At 49.8% G+C, this 13,753-nt stretch overlaps 6 protein-coding genes across 6 annotated transcripts, besides 10 other annotated features; 3 read left to right on the top strand and 3 right to left on the bottom strand.

Annotated features, from left to right (window-relative positions):
• Positions 1-785: 785 nt before the first annotated feature.
• Positions 786-816: a microsatellite.
• Positions 787-816: a microsatellite.
• A 150-nt stretch (positions 817-966) lies between these two features.
• Positions 967-1,259, bottom strand: ACLA_055040 (uncharacterized protein; the record flags this gene model as incomplete). Its single annotated transcript, XM_001274882.1, has 2 exons — positions 967-1,114; positions 1,162-1,259. The coding sequence occupies 2 exons, from the start codon at positions 1,257-1,259 to the stop codon at positions 967-969; spliced, it is 246 nt and encodes an 81-aa protein (XP_001274883.1).
• Positions 1,260-2,392: 1,133 nt separating this feature from the next.
• ACLA_055030 (uncharacterized protein) lies at positions 2,393-2,566 on the bottom strand (the record flags this gene model as incomplete). Its single annotated transcript, XM_001274881.1, has 1 exon — positions 2,393-2,566. One exon carries the CDS (start codon positions 2,564-2,566, stop codon positions 2,393-2,395), a length of 174 nt encoding a protein of 57 aa, XP_001274882.1.
• A 1,611-nt stretch (positions 2,567-4,177) lies between these two features.
• Positions 4,178-4,220: a microsatellite.
• Positions 4,218-4,243: a microsatellite.
• Positions 4,219-4,243: a microsatellite.
• A 473-nt stretch (positions 4,244-4,716) lies between these two features.
• On the top strand, positions 4,717-6,629 carry ACLA_055020 (S53 family peptidase; the record flags this gene model as incomplete). The annotated part of the gene is made up of 3 exons (XM_001274880.1): positions 4,717-4,825; positions 4,882-5,855; positions 5,904-6,629. The coding sequence occupies 3 exons, from the start codon at positions 4,717-4,719 to the stop codon at positions 6,627-6,629; spliced, it is 1,809 nt and encodes a 602-aa protein (XP_001274881.1).
• Positions 6,630-7,047: 418 nt separating this feature from the next.
• Positions 7,048-7,974, top strand: ACLA_055010 (putative GPI anchored protein; the record flags this gene model as incomplete). Its single annotated transcript, XM_001274879.1, has 3 exons — positions 7,048-7,258; positions 7,314-7,386; positions 7,500-7,974. 3 exons carry the CDS (start codon positions 7,048-7,050, stop codon positions 7,972-7,974), a joined length of 759 nt encoding a protein of 252 aa, XP_001274880.1.
• Positions 7,414-7,447: a microsatellite.
• A 253-nt stretch (positions 7,975-8,227) lies between the features above and the next one.
• Positions 8,228-8,264: a sequence feature (Protein overlapping with rRNA (ACLA_055000, EAW13453.1) was converted to a misc_feature.).
• A 64-nt stretch (positions 8,265-8,328) lies between these two features.
• Positions 8,329-8,427: a sequence feature (Protein overlapping with rRNA (ACLA_055000, EAW13453.1) was converted to a misc_feature.).
• A 54-nt stretch (positions 8,428-8,481) lies between these two features.
• Positions 8,482-8,510: a sequence feature (Protein overlapping with rRNA (ACLA_055000, EAW13453.1) was converted to a misc_feature.).
• A 964-nt stretch (positions 8,511-9,474) lies between these two features.
• Positions 9,475-9,508: a microsatellite.
• A 455-nt stretch (positions 9,509-9,963) lies between these two features.
• Positions 9,964-11,301, top strand: ACLA_054990 (uncharacterized protein; the record flags this gene model as incomplete). The annotated part of the gene is made up of 2 exons (XM_001274877.1): positions 9,964-10,067; positions 10,116-11,301. The coding sequence occupies 2 exons, from the start codon at positions 9,964-9,966 to the stop codon at positions 11,299-11,301; spliced, it is 1,290 nt and encodes a 429-aa protein (XP_001274878.1).
• A 1,786-nt stretch (positions 11,302-13,087) lies between these two features.
• On the bottom strand, positions 13,088-13,306 carry ACLA_054980 (uncharacterized protein; the record flags this gene model as incomplete). The annotated part of the gene is made up of 1 exon (XM_001274876.1): positions 13,088-13,306. One exon carries the CDS (start codon positions 13,304-13,306, stop codon positions 13,088-13,090), a length of 219 nt encoding a protein of 72 aa, XP_001274877.1.
• Between the last annotated feature and the right edge of the window lie 447 nt (positions 13,307-13,753).

The following is a 13,753-nucleotide window of genomic DNA, read 5'->3' as shown; positions in this document are numbered from 1 at the left end:
GACTCGAAAAAAAAAAGATATCTTCTTGGCTCTCTTTTCATGGTCAGCTCCTCGACAGAGCGAGATAGTCCATGCCAACAACCACGCTCACAGGTGCCACAGGACCCATCTTGACTCTGAATGGACCCGTCATTGCTGGATCCACAAGGGGGCTGGACTTGGCAAGCGACCAAAGCTTCTGGCTTTCCAAGGACGTGTTCGTCAATCGTCTTGTCTTAGGTCGGGGAAAAGGAAAAGAAGAACATCATATATCTGAAACTTGGCCTGCCTTTCCAGCCCAATTGCGAACTTGGTCAAAGGCAGTTTATGATGTCTCTGGGTGCTGAGGATTTCACTAGGCCGCCGTAGCCCGTAGGTAGCTAGGTATGCGTTTGTCGCGAGTTTCCATGTTACATATAAGGCTAGAGCTATCCTAGGTACGTCTAACAAGCTGGCAGCACTCCAGGGGCTTTGATCAGTGATCACCCTTCAAGAGACTGCTAGAATATATGAGAAGCGACCCTGGGCAAATCCAGGATACTACTACGTATTGAAAGAGCGACGACAGATTAGATCACTCGGTTCATGTGTAGTAGATGCCAGGCAGGGGGGTTAGCGATGAGAGGCCCAGAGTGTAACAGTCAATTTTGTGTCATCACTGTTTCTTTGGATGATCGGACTTTGTTCATGCGTTCGTTCAGCCATCTCTATAGTTTTCATTTCATATTTCCTTTCCTTCCTTCGTAGGAAGTAGAATAATTGCTTACTTATGCAATCTATGTATACATACGAATACATATATATTTAGAGAGAGAGAGAGAGAGAGAGAGAGAGAGAAGATATGGAAAGTTGAAGCTCAATCAATCCATTCTCTTCTCTTCTGCAAGAATCACCCCGCTGGTCTTGGGGCAATCTGTTCTCTTCAAAGCCCATCATCAATGCAATTGCTCTCCAACTATATTCGCCGGAGGAGCAACGGCTACCAACCTAGTCTTCCTCTGCGATCTTGCGCAATGACTTCCACTGCAACCAGAGCTCGATAGAGTCCGCGGCGAACACCAAGGTGTATACAGTGGCTCCCAGCACAGAGCTTGTCTCCAGCTCGCGTCCAGCGTTGAAACGAATCATCCAGGGCCTCTGCAGGTCTACATGTTCAAAGTTTCCCGCAATGTCGAGTCGTACGACGGCTCTGGCGACTGATTCAAGGTATACCGGGAGGGCCTCTGTGCCGATCCATCCAAAGATATCAAGGACGAGGACTGGTCAATGGGTAAGGACATTGTGTCCTCACAGACTGCCCTGAGCTCTCGTTCAAAGTCCCTGGGAAACGCCCAAAGGGATAACTTCCGCCCCAAGTGTAATCTCCTTTTGATTAAGCCTGCTGTTAGCAACTAAAATGTACATAGTGTCTTCTTCTAGCGGTAAGATAAGTTTCTAGCCCATCTATAGTGGTGACGTTCAGCATCATAGGCCTCCTGAGATCCTTAAATTTACAACATTGGAAATTATAGAGATCTAAACGGCTCTGGCGACTGGTTTATGGTCGATCATAGGTAGCAATGGAGTCATACAAGGGTGATGAGTCTGGGTGCCTCAGGCGTGGAGATAGATTGAAGATAACGCACTCCTGGACGATGAGACAGAGCCAGCAGTCGAGTAGGCTGGTAGTAGGTAGGTCATTACTGAGAACTGGGTCTGTATGGCGTGTGAGTTGTGACTAGTAAATGCTGACCTGGTATTGTATCGATAGATCAAGATTCATTGAGCTGAAAAGGAGAGAGAGAAAAAAGATGAGGATTGATTGACACCTGTGTCTTGTAACTCTGCGGAACAGAGTCAGGTCCAGAATTTCGCAGATTGTCTAGTTAAGCTGTGCATTTTTCTAATAAGGTAGAGATGACTCCTATTTATTAAGCAGTTGATATGTGAATAAAAGATTCCGAGGGGAGTTATGTGGATAGCGCGGGGACAAATCTGATGATGTGCTAGGACTTAAGGAGCCTATGCAGGCTTCAATGATATATTATATATGTTTAATAATGACAATGGCAACAGGTTAGATGAAAGTGAATGTACGGAGTACACTATTCCCATCTCAACAAATGGTTTAATCCCAGACTGATAGCTGGATTGCCTTTGCATAGTATTTATATATATATATATCATAACTGCTCATAATCATACATCATAAAATTCCAGTGTGTTCCCTGCATCTAATCCTTCCTGTCCAAACCCTCCCCGTTGGACAGTCTCCTGTCTTATTATTAGCCACAGTTCCTTCCACCAGGCAAGAGTGTGAAGACAAACCTCTTCATCTCCTCAATTTCATTCGCCATGTTTCCCGCCCCACTACTTCTCCGATCCGGGTGATCGTTGTGCGATTGTCCGAAGTTGCCGAGAAGGGAGTTAATTTCTATATGACGGCATCGTTAGCTCCGAATTCACCTATTGCTTGCGTGTTGGGTGATGAAAGTAGACGGGATGTACCTTCTTGGCTTTTTTGATATTGCTGTTCGGCTTCCTCGCGCTGGGCAAGGGATTTCTCGCGGTTGTGCTTGAGGTGGCCGTGTTTCTGGAGGAGATCCATTGTGTCTGTATGTTCTGTATGTGTCTGTATGTGTGAATGTAAGTGGAGATGGATATGTGTAGTATGATAATGGCTGAAGAAGAGGCGTTGTGAAGAAATATTTATATCTGTCTATGGAGTACAGCGGACTGATTGCATCATAATTAACATATTATAGAATTCACTTTGTGCCCTCTGTGCGTTAACCAGAACTTTGAAACCGGCGATGCTTTTGAGAATTCTCTGGGTGCTGTTGAATGGCTGTGCTGTATAGTTGCTAAATGCTGGTTACTGGCCATAGTGTGCGTCATATGTCGGCGGGGGTGGCCAAACGCGTCTGCCAACTGGTTACCACTGTTTTGTGTGAAGGATTGGCAGTACTGGCAACAATAGAAATTGCCGTGGCTGTGCTCTTGGATAGCTCACGATTAGGATCATCATTGGTACTGGGAGATGTCCCAAGGCGAGATGTGGAGGACGTGCCTTCTTGGTCTATGTCAGTTCCAGCGTTGCATGTTGGCAATGGAGAGAATTGCCAAGAGCCAAGACTGGAATTGCGCAACGCGGTTGGGAGGGCGTCCTGCAAGGGCTAAAGCAGGAACTGGAGCTGGATGTCATGGTCTAGAACGAAGAGTGTTCGTTTTTCGCTATCTGAAGAGAGAGCTGCATGTTCTTCACGTCGTAAAGAAGAACCCACCTGCAGGCCAAGTCTTTGGACTTGATATGGTGGTCAGAACCGCCGGATGAGTCAGCACTCCGTGGAAAATTAACTGACAGGGTGAGGCGAGACTCCATGAATGTTCGTATTCGATATTGCCCGCGCAGCAGTCTTGCATTCGACAGAAACATACCCTATGGTGTGATGGCCAGTCTATCCGTTCGGTGTTTTGCAACAGAAAGCTGCTGAATGTGAGTAGGACATCAGATAGCATTGCAACACCTCTGATATATGCACTGCACCCTAGAGAACGGAAGCAATAATGGATAACACAAGAGGTATTCTACCGTGAGCTATCATCTGTTTGACACGGAATTCGTCCGGCCCAACAGGCAACCGCTCATTCCTTGCCCAAAACGAAACCCCGCTCCGATTTCCAAGTCGCGCGACTCGCGAGGGACTTGCCAAGACGCCAATGCGTCTCTTCATCTCACCTCGGTCCTGGCGGAGGCAAGCCTCGCCAATTTCATGCTTGTCTCCGTCAAGCTTGGGCTGAGAGTAGGCTGAGACGCTGAGACGCTGATAAACGAAGCCCAATCATCCGACTGCCTTTAATCGTGCTCCTCACTTGGTTGATAATACGGAGTAATGAATACTACGGCAACTGGTCGAGTGGCGGGGCTCACAATGTGACGGTGTACGGAGGACGACGGAGATTAGATGGAATCCTGCAGTTTGGAGGGTCTCATGCTGAGTCATGAGGTGAGGAGATAGAGATAGAGCCTTTCTTTTGTTTGTTTAATCCTTATGGGCTGGTGAGCAATATCCGCTGTCTGATGATGGCCGGAGAGGCTCAGAAGGACAGAAACTACTAAAGAGAGAGCCGAACAAGGGATTTGTGCCTGAGAGCCTGGTTTATCAGGTTGCCATCCTGATTGGGTCACGCGTTCTGGTAGTTCCCAGTTTCATCCATCAACATCAACAACTTCAACAACTTCAACAACTTCAACAGCTTCATCTCATCTCATCTCATCTCATCTTCACTCGTACGAGAATACCTCTATAGTATATCCATCATCTTATCATCTGTTTATCATGCCACCTGCAATCTTTTACTCTCGTATATGCCCTCGCAACTACCCGATGGTCCATACTGACCTCCATCAGTGGACCCCTGACGATCGCTCCCTGATAAGCCAACCCCTCGCACCATGTAACTTATGTGCAGCATCACAAGAATTTCTGCCAGGGTTGATCCAATGAAGGGCGACCCTGCTCTGAATCCCGCAGAAACCCCGTCGGTCTTCCGCTTGCCCAGAAATCATGACTGAATCGAGCAGGATGGAGACTCCAAACAACAGATTGTGCTCCCCCGGTTCGCTGGACTGTGGCCGGGCATGCGATCGACATGGGCAAAATGCAGATCGAAAAATGTCAGTTATAAATACTCCATCCCCAGTCTCACCCTGCTCTCCTTCACCCCCATCCCACCACATTCCACAACGCGGCGATTATGTTTTCGTCGCTCTTCAGCCGTGGAGCGCTCTCGCTCGCGGTCGTTTCTCTTCTTACCTCGTCCGTTGCCGCAGAGGTTTTTGAGAAGCTGTCCACTGTCCCGCAGGGTATGCGTCGTCGATTCATCTTCTTTTTCCTTTCTCCTTAAACTGACGTGGATTAGGATGGAAATACTCCCACGCCCCCAGTGACAGCGACCCCATCCGCCTCCAGATCGCCCTGCAGCAACAAGATGTCGACGGCTTCGAAAAGGCTCTCCTGGAAATGTCGGACCCCTCCCATGCCAGCTATGGCAAGCATTTCCAGTCTCACGAGGAGATGAAGCGGATGCTCCTCCCCAGTCAGGAGTCCGTGCAGTCCGTCCGCAGCTGGCTGGAGTCTGGCGGTGTGACCGATATTGAGGAGGATGCCGATTGGATCAACTTCCGGACCACAGTCGGTGTGGCCAATACCTTGCTGGATGCCGACTTCAAGTGGTACGTGAGTGATGTGCGGTCCCTCGAGCGTCTGCGCACCCTCTCGTACTCCATTCCTGAGTCCCTCGCGTCGCATGTCCACATGATCCAGCCCACCACCCGGTTCGGACAGATCAAGGCCAACCGGGCCACTCTCCATAGCTCTTCCTTGTACCGGGACGAGAAGATCCTGTCGGCCTCTCTTCAGGCGGGTAACTCCACTTGCGACCAGGTCATCACCCCACAGTGCCTGAAGAGTCTCTACAACATCGGTGACTACAAGGCCGATGCCCGCAGCGGCAGCAAGGTCGCGTTCGCCAGTTTCCTGGAGGAATATGCCCGGTATGACGATCTCGCCAAGTTTGAGGAGAAGCTGGCTCCGTATGCGATCGGCCAGAACTTCAGCGTCATCCAGTACAACGGAGGCTTGAACGACCAGAACTCGACCAGCGACAGCGGTGAGGCCAACCTCGATCTGCAGTACATGCTCGGTATCAGCGCTCCCCTCCCCATCACCGAGTTCAGCACGGGCGGTCGGGGCAAGCTCATTCCCGATCTGAGCTCGCCCGATCCCAACGATAACAGCAACGAGCCTTACCTCGAGTTCCTGCAGAATGTGCTCAAGATGCCCCAGCACAAGCTCCCCCAGGTTATCTCCACCTCGTACGGTGAGGACGAGCAGGTAAATTCTCTTCTCCCTGCTCACAGTGAAATGAAGCTGACGGTGTAGACCATCCCCAAACGGTACGCTCTCTCGGTCTGCAACCTGTATGCTCAGCTCGGCAGCCGTGGTGTTTCGGTCATCTTCTCCTCCGGTGACTCTGGTGTTGGCGCCGCTTGCCAGACCAACGATGGCCATAACACCACCCACTTCCCACCCCAGTTCCCTGCTGCCTGCCCGTGGGTGACCTCGGTCGGCGGTACCACCAACACCCAGCCCGAGGAAGCCGTGTACTTCTCCTCCGGCGGTTTCTCCGACCTGTGGCCTCGTCCTGGTTACCAAGAGGTCGCGGTCCGCGGATACCTGAAGAAGCTCGGAGGCACCTATCGTGGATTGTACAACCCCCGCGGCCGTGCCTTCCCCGATGTTGCTGCCCAGGCGATGAAGTATGCCGTGTTCGACAAGGGTGCGCTACACCAGTATGCTGGAACCTCGTGCTCGGCCCCCGCCTTTGGTGGCATCATTGGTCTGCTGAATGACGCTCGTCTGCGCGCGCACAAGCCCCCCATGGGATTCCTGAACCCTTGGCTGTACAGCCAGGCCAGCCACGGTTTCAACGATATCGTTGTGGGCGGCAGCAAGGGTTGCGACGGACGAAACCGCTTCGGCGGTACTCCCAACGGCAGCCCCGTGGTTCCATATGCCAGCTGGAATGCGACTGAAGGCTGGGACCCGGCCACCGGTCTGGGCACTCCCAACTTTGGCAAGCTTCTGCACCTTGCTCTGCGGAGATAATTTAATAGTACAGTTATGTGGCAGCTATGTATATATCTGCGGTTTTAATATCACTGTCAATGTTGATGATCATTTCCATGAAGGGCTGATTTCCGTATTGTCGTTCGAGGGAGATTATTATAGATTGGAACAGCCGCTGGCGAACAGGGACAAGGCTAACTGCCTCGTCGACTCTTTATACTCGCTTGTACAGCCTTGCTCCACCTCGTATTCCGCCCTAGCATTCGCGAGTCAGGATCGTTCTTCAAACCAATCTACATCCTCCATTGTAGCCGCCAAGAACGAATACGAGGGATATAGTTCTCTCTAAACAGTCGCTGAGCCTTACTGACACAACTATAAACACAGCAGTCCCTCATCGCATTCTATACATACAATCTAACCAGCTGAACCTATCTACCAAACCCCAACCGCAACAATGCACCTCTCCACCCTCCTGGCATTCTTCACCCTCCATCTTTCCTTGATTGCCGCAACAGAACTCTCCCCGCCCACGCTCTACGACCGCTACAACAATACATCCAACCTCGCGAAACGCGCCAGCTGCGGCGACGGCATGTCATGTCTGATCGGCGTGTGCTGCGGCGACGGCTGCGCGATGAACTGCTGCGCGATGGATAACGGAGGACGTATGTTCCTTTCCTCTTTCCTCTCCTTTATCCTAGTGCTAATACCTCGGTGCAGTCGGATGCGGAATCACAGAACGCTGCCAGTTCAAGGGCAACGTCTTCGTGGGCTGCTGTGGGAATCTGATCGGGTGGGTGGTATTTTCCTCTTTTCTCCCCTCTGCCTCTGCCTCTGCCTCTGCTTCTTGCCTCCTCTCTTCCGCACGTCCGTGTTTGTAATGCTAATGATGATGATGATGAATAGGGGATGCACCGGCGAAGCTACCCGCGTGACCATCCACACACCCTACTCCACCGTAACCCTGAAACCAGGCACGGGCAATAGCATAATCAACACCAACGAGGCCCGGACGACTTCAACGGAGGGGGTGATGACGGCGATTTCGGCCAGCGAGACGGAGATGATGTCGACGCCCACGTCCGCTTCGGCTTCATCCGCAACAAGGAGGTATACCAGTGCCACTGAGACGGCTGCGACAACGGCGCGTGCGCGCACGACGGCGCGGTCGACGACGCCAACGCCCACGTCCACGTCCACGTTAACGGATGGAACTGGGTTGGGGAAAACGGGGACTCTGGGGCCTGCTGATGGGATTGCGGGAGCGGGAGCGGGTGGATTCTCGCAGATGCCGAATGGGGCGGGGAGGGTGATGGGTGTATTAGGGATGGGGATGGGGATGGGGGTGGGTGTTGCTTTGGGTGTTTTGATTGTGGTTTAGCATGATGATGATGATGATAAAATAATGCTGTCCTTGATTCTTCCTCTGTATTTGTCCTTCGGCTGAATGAATCCTCGGCTGTAGTGGTCAACAGCTGCTTCCATACATTGGGACGAAAATGCCTTCACCGACCACAAATCCCATAGCGATGCTATACAGAACCATATCTCTTTGCGATAGCCACCTTAGGTTACAAAGGATGGGCGGAGAGTGAGATGAGACCAGAGAAAAAGAGAATGAAGAGGAACCTTGATCACTTGCTAGCTCCAGCACCCAGATACTTGCGCTTCCTGCTCCAACATATCAATCAGAAACATACAAGCGCAAAACAACAAAAAGACATCAAAAACATACAACAGCCGGGATTCGCTGGTGGTCACCCACCCAACTACTAACCGGCCGGCGTGTGGCTTAAGTACGGCTGAGCGGACGGGAAGCCCTGTTCTCCACACCCTGTGGTCGTATGTGCTTGAAGTAATTAAAAGGTGGCTTATATAGGACACTCACTTGATCAGAGGAGTGTAACAGACATCCATCCTGACCAGACTGAAAACCAAGCAACCACCTCTACAATCCTTCCCTAAACACCTAAACAACCACCCCTCGGCCCCCCCCCCGCAAGCTCTCCAAATACTCCGCCACCAGGGCGGGAAGCCCATGACCCTGTCACAGGTTTATCCGGTTAAATCATTTGTGATTGGAATGGTGATGAAAGGTGTTATAATGACACCATATATATCGGTCAGCAATATGTTTCCTGATATGTGGTCTGATGCTATAACTTGTGTTATATAATCCAAAGAGAGTTCATACACATCCCTAATCAGCCCTCACAGGAAGTCAAAACCATTCTGATTCACTTTAACTTGTTCTCACCTGTGTCTTGTGACGAACCAAGCGCGCATCAACTTGTAGAGTTCAATGTGTCTGGAACCAGCACTTGAGAATGTGGATTTAGGGGCTTCTCATCCAACACTGTTGGGGTAGGGGTATCACTGTTTAAGCAAGGGGTCTCCATGTGCAAGCCCTCAGGAATAGAGGTGCAGTCGGAAAGAGAGTATTTTGAAAGTTGTGTAAGAATGGAGTTGTCTGGTTTATGAATTTGTTCTTTGATCTGATATGGCAAGCCCATCAGAACATTCTCCCTCGTGGCCACAATCACAGAGAAACCCAGGCCGACAATAGAAAGGATAACCATGGAGTTGCCACATGTCTTCTGAACATCATGAAGAAAGGTAAGATATTTTATCTGTCTCTTTCCCCTGGTTGCTTCTTGTGGATATCTGCTTAGTGCCAATGAGACATCATGTTGAACACATTTTATTTCACGGGAGTTTACACCACAAATTTGCTTGATCAATTGTGATATCATATGTAGATGTGATACTGCGTCTTCTATGGACAGAGGTGATGTCTTACGCATAATTATTTATTCTCTATTTATGAGGTTTGATTGGGTGGAAATCAGGCTAGAATGGTCGAAAAAAGGTCCAAAAAAAAGGTTCAAAGGAGGTTGAAAGGAGGTTGTAAGGAGAATGTAAGGATCGTATATTGGTGGCGTCTGAGAAGCAAGTAGCGCCAAACCAAGCCTAAGCGTTACAAACTTACAATGCTGCCCCAAGGACCATTGGATCATGTAAGAGTACTTTTATTGATGATCTAAGGCTATGAGAGACGGATCAATATCAGTTCCGAGAGATTCTTGATTATCGACCTGGAAGCGTGTCGAACCTCTGTTCTTTTGAATTTTCTTTGATTCCCGAATCCCTTACCACTGAAATGTCTCGAGACCCAAAATCAGCCATATTCACGTACGCCGATTTCAACCTGCAAGCCCTATGTCAGAGGGCGAGTATCCTACGGCAGAGTGTTCCATGTGTTTGTGATCCAGATCAACACCCTGCCTCTGGTAGTTTCAACTGGACTACCTTCATTTTGTTCCAAGATGGGGTGCAATGGGTCTTTAGATCCCCCCATCCAAGGTCCTTCATGCCTATGGAATTGGCTATGAAGCTACTGAGCAGTGAAGCTGCGACACTCAGATACCTCAAATCCCATAGCGATATTCCAGTCCCAGAAGTATATGACTATTGGTAACAATCTCTCCCAGACAGTTGATACCCAGTCTTAACTTTCTGTAGTGCCTCCTCCAACAATGATATTGGGGTGCCTTACATTCTCATGAGTAAAGCACCCGGCTGGCCATTATCAAAAGTCTGGGGATCTGTCAGTTCGTCTCAACAAGACCAGGACCACCCCAGCAAAGCCAAAGTTCTCACCCGGCTGGGCAGCATTACCTGGAAACTCTCACAGTTGCGGCTCGAAAATATCGGCTCACTTTTTGAAAATGAAGGGTCGATCGAGATTAAGGAAAGCCTCTGGCGTGCTCACATGTTGCATGGACGATATGCTTTGGAGGTCGCACGCGGGCCGTTCCCTTCGAAAGCAGATTTCTATAATAGTCTTCTTTCTGCCTTTAAGGAGCATGCAGAGACCCTGCAGCTATCACATCATTGCTTTGTCGCTCCTGTTCCTTCTCCGGAAGACTATCCATCCAGCGTACAATATAGGAGCGCTGTTAGTCTATGGAGCGACTTCGTGACTATCGGACACAAAATCGACTCGTCGGACAACAGACTGGACTACATTATTGCTGGCGATGCACTTCGTGAGATCGTTCAAAATTTCGAACTCCCAGGCGCCAATGCGGAGACTTTTCCATTATGCCACGCTGACCTGAGCGTCAATAACATATATGTTGACGATGATTACAACATTACGTGTATTATTGACTGGGCATTCGCCTCATCTATCCCGGAATCTCTGCTGTTAGCCCCCCCGGGATTACCACAATACCGCGATGAACTCAGTCCAGAGCTACATCCATCCTTCATAGAGGGATTTATTGATTCTTTGCCAGCGTCTATCGATGAGAATTCAGTTCACAGATACCGCGAGTTAGTTCAGCGCGGTCAAGTCTCCTGGAGACTCAGTCAGCTTCTGAATCTTGATTCTATTAACGATTACGACCTTTTCGCTTCTGTGTGGCCCTTTGCACGAGGCCCCGGAGAGGACGTGAGGGAATACTTCTTAAACCAGCGGCGCTCCCCTCACTACACCAAGCTTTATGAGGAAATCCAGGAAGAAGATCAGCCACTCTCAACAATTGAAAAAGATGAACGAGACTATTTCCAGACCCAAGGCCTGAGAAAAGCAATAGCTAAGAAGCTAACATTCATTTCCAAGTGGAAACAACAGCACCCAGCCAACAATCCGTCAAAAATTCGCAAAGATATGTTTGTGGCTACTCCTCAACTATGGAAATAGATTCAACAATATATGCAGGATTGGGAAAATGAATCCTCATGAATCTTGCCAAGTTAATATCTCATAGGGGGGAAGCCACGCGCAGCGTACCATCTCTGTGTTGCTTCATCCAAGGAATTCTCCCATACTTTTCAGCCAATCGGCTTTTACTTTTTCATCCATGATGACTGTGGAGATTGGTCTGATCGGGTTCAAACCAGCTCTCTTCCGTTCGCCCCCTTGGTGCTCAAAGACCGACACCTCTCTGTGAGTGACACGGGAGATACTCTCTTCGGCATTCTTCAATGAGCTCTTCGGGAATACCCAGAGATCGGCCGATGCAGGAGACGTGGATTGTTTCTCGATACTCCTTGACCGCACAATTGAGCGTAAGTAGGTGTCCCTTGTACTAGAAGGGAAACGACCCGTCCCAAGGAGAAAAGGTGAGTGGCTTCTTTGCATGATCCCGAGTGATCCTTCAGAGAGGATCCCACGCGAGCGACCAGGGAGTGAGCATTATCGACAAATTGCTGGCGGGCGAGCCAACGGAATGAGAACCTACCTTCTATTCTCTCCTCATCAGACATCTCCCTCCTCCCAAACACCATACTACCTATTCATTTGATCATCCCGATGCTCCAAGCCCGTGCATCGGCGACACAGCTATTGCTCCTGGCTGCTTCCCGACGACATATCGTGCTGTTCCCAGAACATTCTCAGAATATGCCCTTTGAATTTGTGGAGCAAGGTGTTCCATGTGTCCTCACAGGGTCTGTGTATTCTCGAGTAGCTCGGCTTGGTCGCATGAAAGAAGGCTAGAAACGTAATAGAAAAGTTGGCGACCATAATCTTACATCAACAATTTAGCTAAGACAAAGATTCCAGCCATTTGTCAAACGCGGACCTTGGAACGAGTAAGCTTGATCTAGAGTGGCAGAACATTCTACCGTCATGATGTCTTTCAGGTACAAACATCCTGAAATTCCCAAACAGATTCCCGAATACTCCCTCAGGAGCGGGTTAAAATGACGCATACAGTTCCACCCTAGAATAATTCATACACCATCTTGAATTTTGCCATATTCAGGTAAGGCCCATTTGACCATCCATTCTGACTCAAGAATCTGCTGGGTAGTAGGACGATCCTCGGGTCTGAATGAGAGCATCGGCCGTAGCATGTTGAAGATAGCGCCCCTCTCCCTTGCGTCAAATAATGGTATCCCACTATCTCGCCTGGGCTGTTGCACGCTATCCTCAAACCGATCGTCCCAAGATCGGAAAGGGTTACGATTCTTTGGCTTGCCATACTCAGTGAATTTATTTCGTCGCGCCTCCCACTTCCTCCACCATTCAGGTGGCAGAACACCAAGAGCATCGACATGCTCACAGGTTAAGTCGTCCTCCGTCGCGAGAAACCCTTCGAACAATGGCCGCTGGGCGATGATAGACCATATGGCACAGGCGAGAGTCCAGATGTCCGATGAAAAAGACAGGGGCTTATTGGGTTCAAACCGAGCCTCGGGGGGACGGATAACTAGGGGGGGGGGTGAGATTCGTATTTCAATTCTTTCGAGTATGAAAAGGCTTCACCAAAGTCTGAAAGCAAGATCCTGGCTTCTGCAAGTGCGATTTCCTCACTTGCTTCCCCCCAGCCATATGGGCGCAATGGCGTGGGATGGGACACCAGGAGGAAGCGGATTGCCATCTAGATGAACAACTGGGTCAAGCTCCGGTGCTCCATATTTCCCATATAATTGTTTGAGTGAGATCTGGTCAAAATTGGGCGGAGCTTTGAGAAGAATATTGCCTAGGTGCAGGTCTCCATGGACAATTCCTTGGGCATGCACATAATCCACAACAAGGATGAGTTGCGCAGCCAATGACCGGGCCACATCAAGCTGGAATAAGCGGATCCACGACCGTCTTTCACCTGGGAGAGGCTAGCCCTCGCTGGCGCCGTAACGTAGCAAGCATGATTGCCATTTGGGCCATGAATGGTCAATAACATAAATTTACTCATTGCCATATCATGTGGAGAGTTCACCCAAAGAAGTCTGGACAAAGGAGACGAAAATATCTTTTCTCAGAGTCATATCTGGCAGCATGAGGGCATGAGGTGAGTGGTTATGATGAATCGCAACGCGACTACCCCAATGCCAGGGAGCTGGCTGGGGATTACGGAGTAGGGCAGTGTTATAGATAGGCTTATCCGCTTATCCTACTATTAGTCAGCACCTGCCTGCCAAGACCTTTACCAAGCTCACCTAAGTGAGCATTGCCATTGCACAGCTGGCACTTAGATAGAAATCTAAGCATCTCATTTAGGGACAATCAACCCTCATGACAACTGCTGTGGCTCAGTCGGGAAAGCGGGCATCCACCACAGCCGGCTCCATCGATGGTGGAGGCGATGCCCGCGACAAGGCTCTGGAGCCTGCACCACTAGGGATAGGAGGGGGCTGGTTTTGAGATC

This window comes from Aspergillus clavatus, genomic scaffold (assembly GCF_000002715.2).
Source record: "Aspergillus clavatus NRRL 1 1099423829794 genomic scaffold, whole genome shotgun sequence".
NCBI lineage: Eukaryota > Fungi > Ascomycota > Eurotiomycetes > Eurotiales > Aspergillaceae > Aspergillus > Aspergillus clavatus.
Note: the sequence above shows the minus strand (reverse complement) of the source record. Positions and strands in the feature narration are given on the sequence as shown.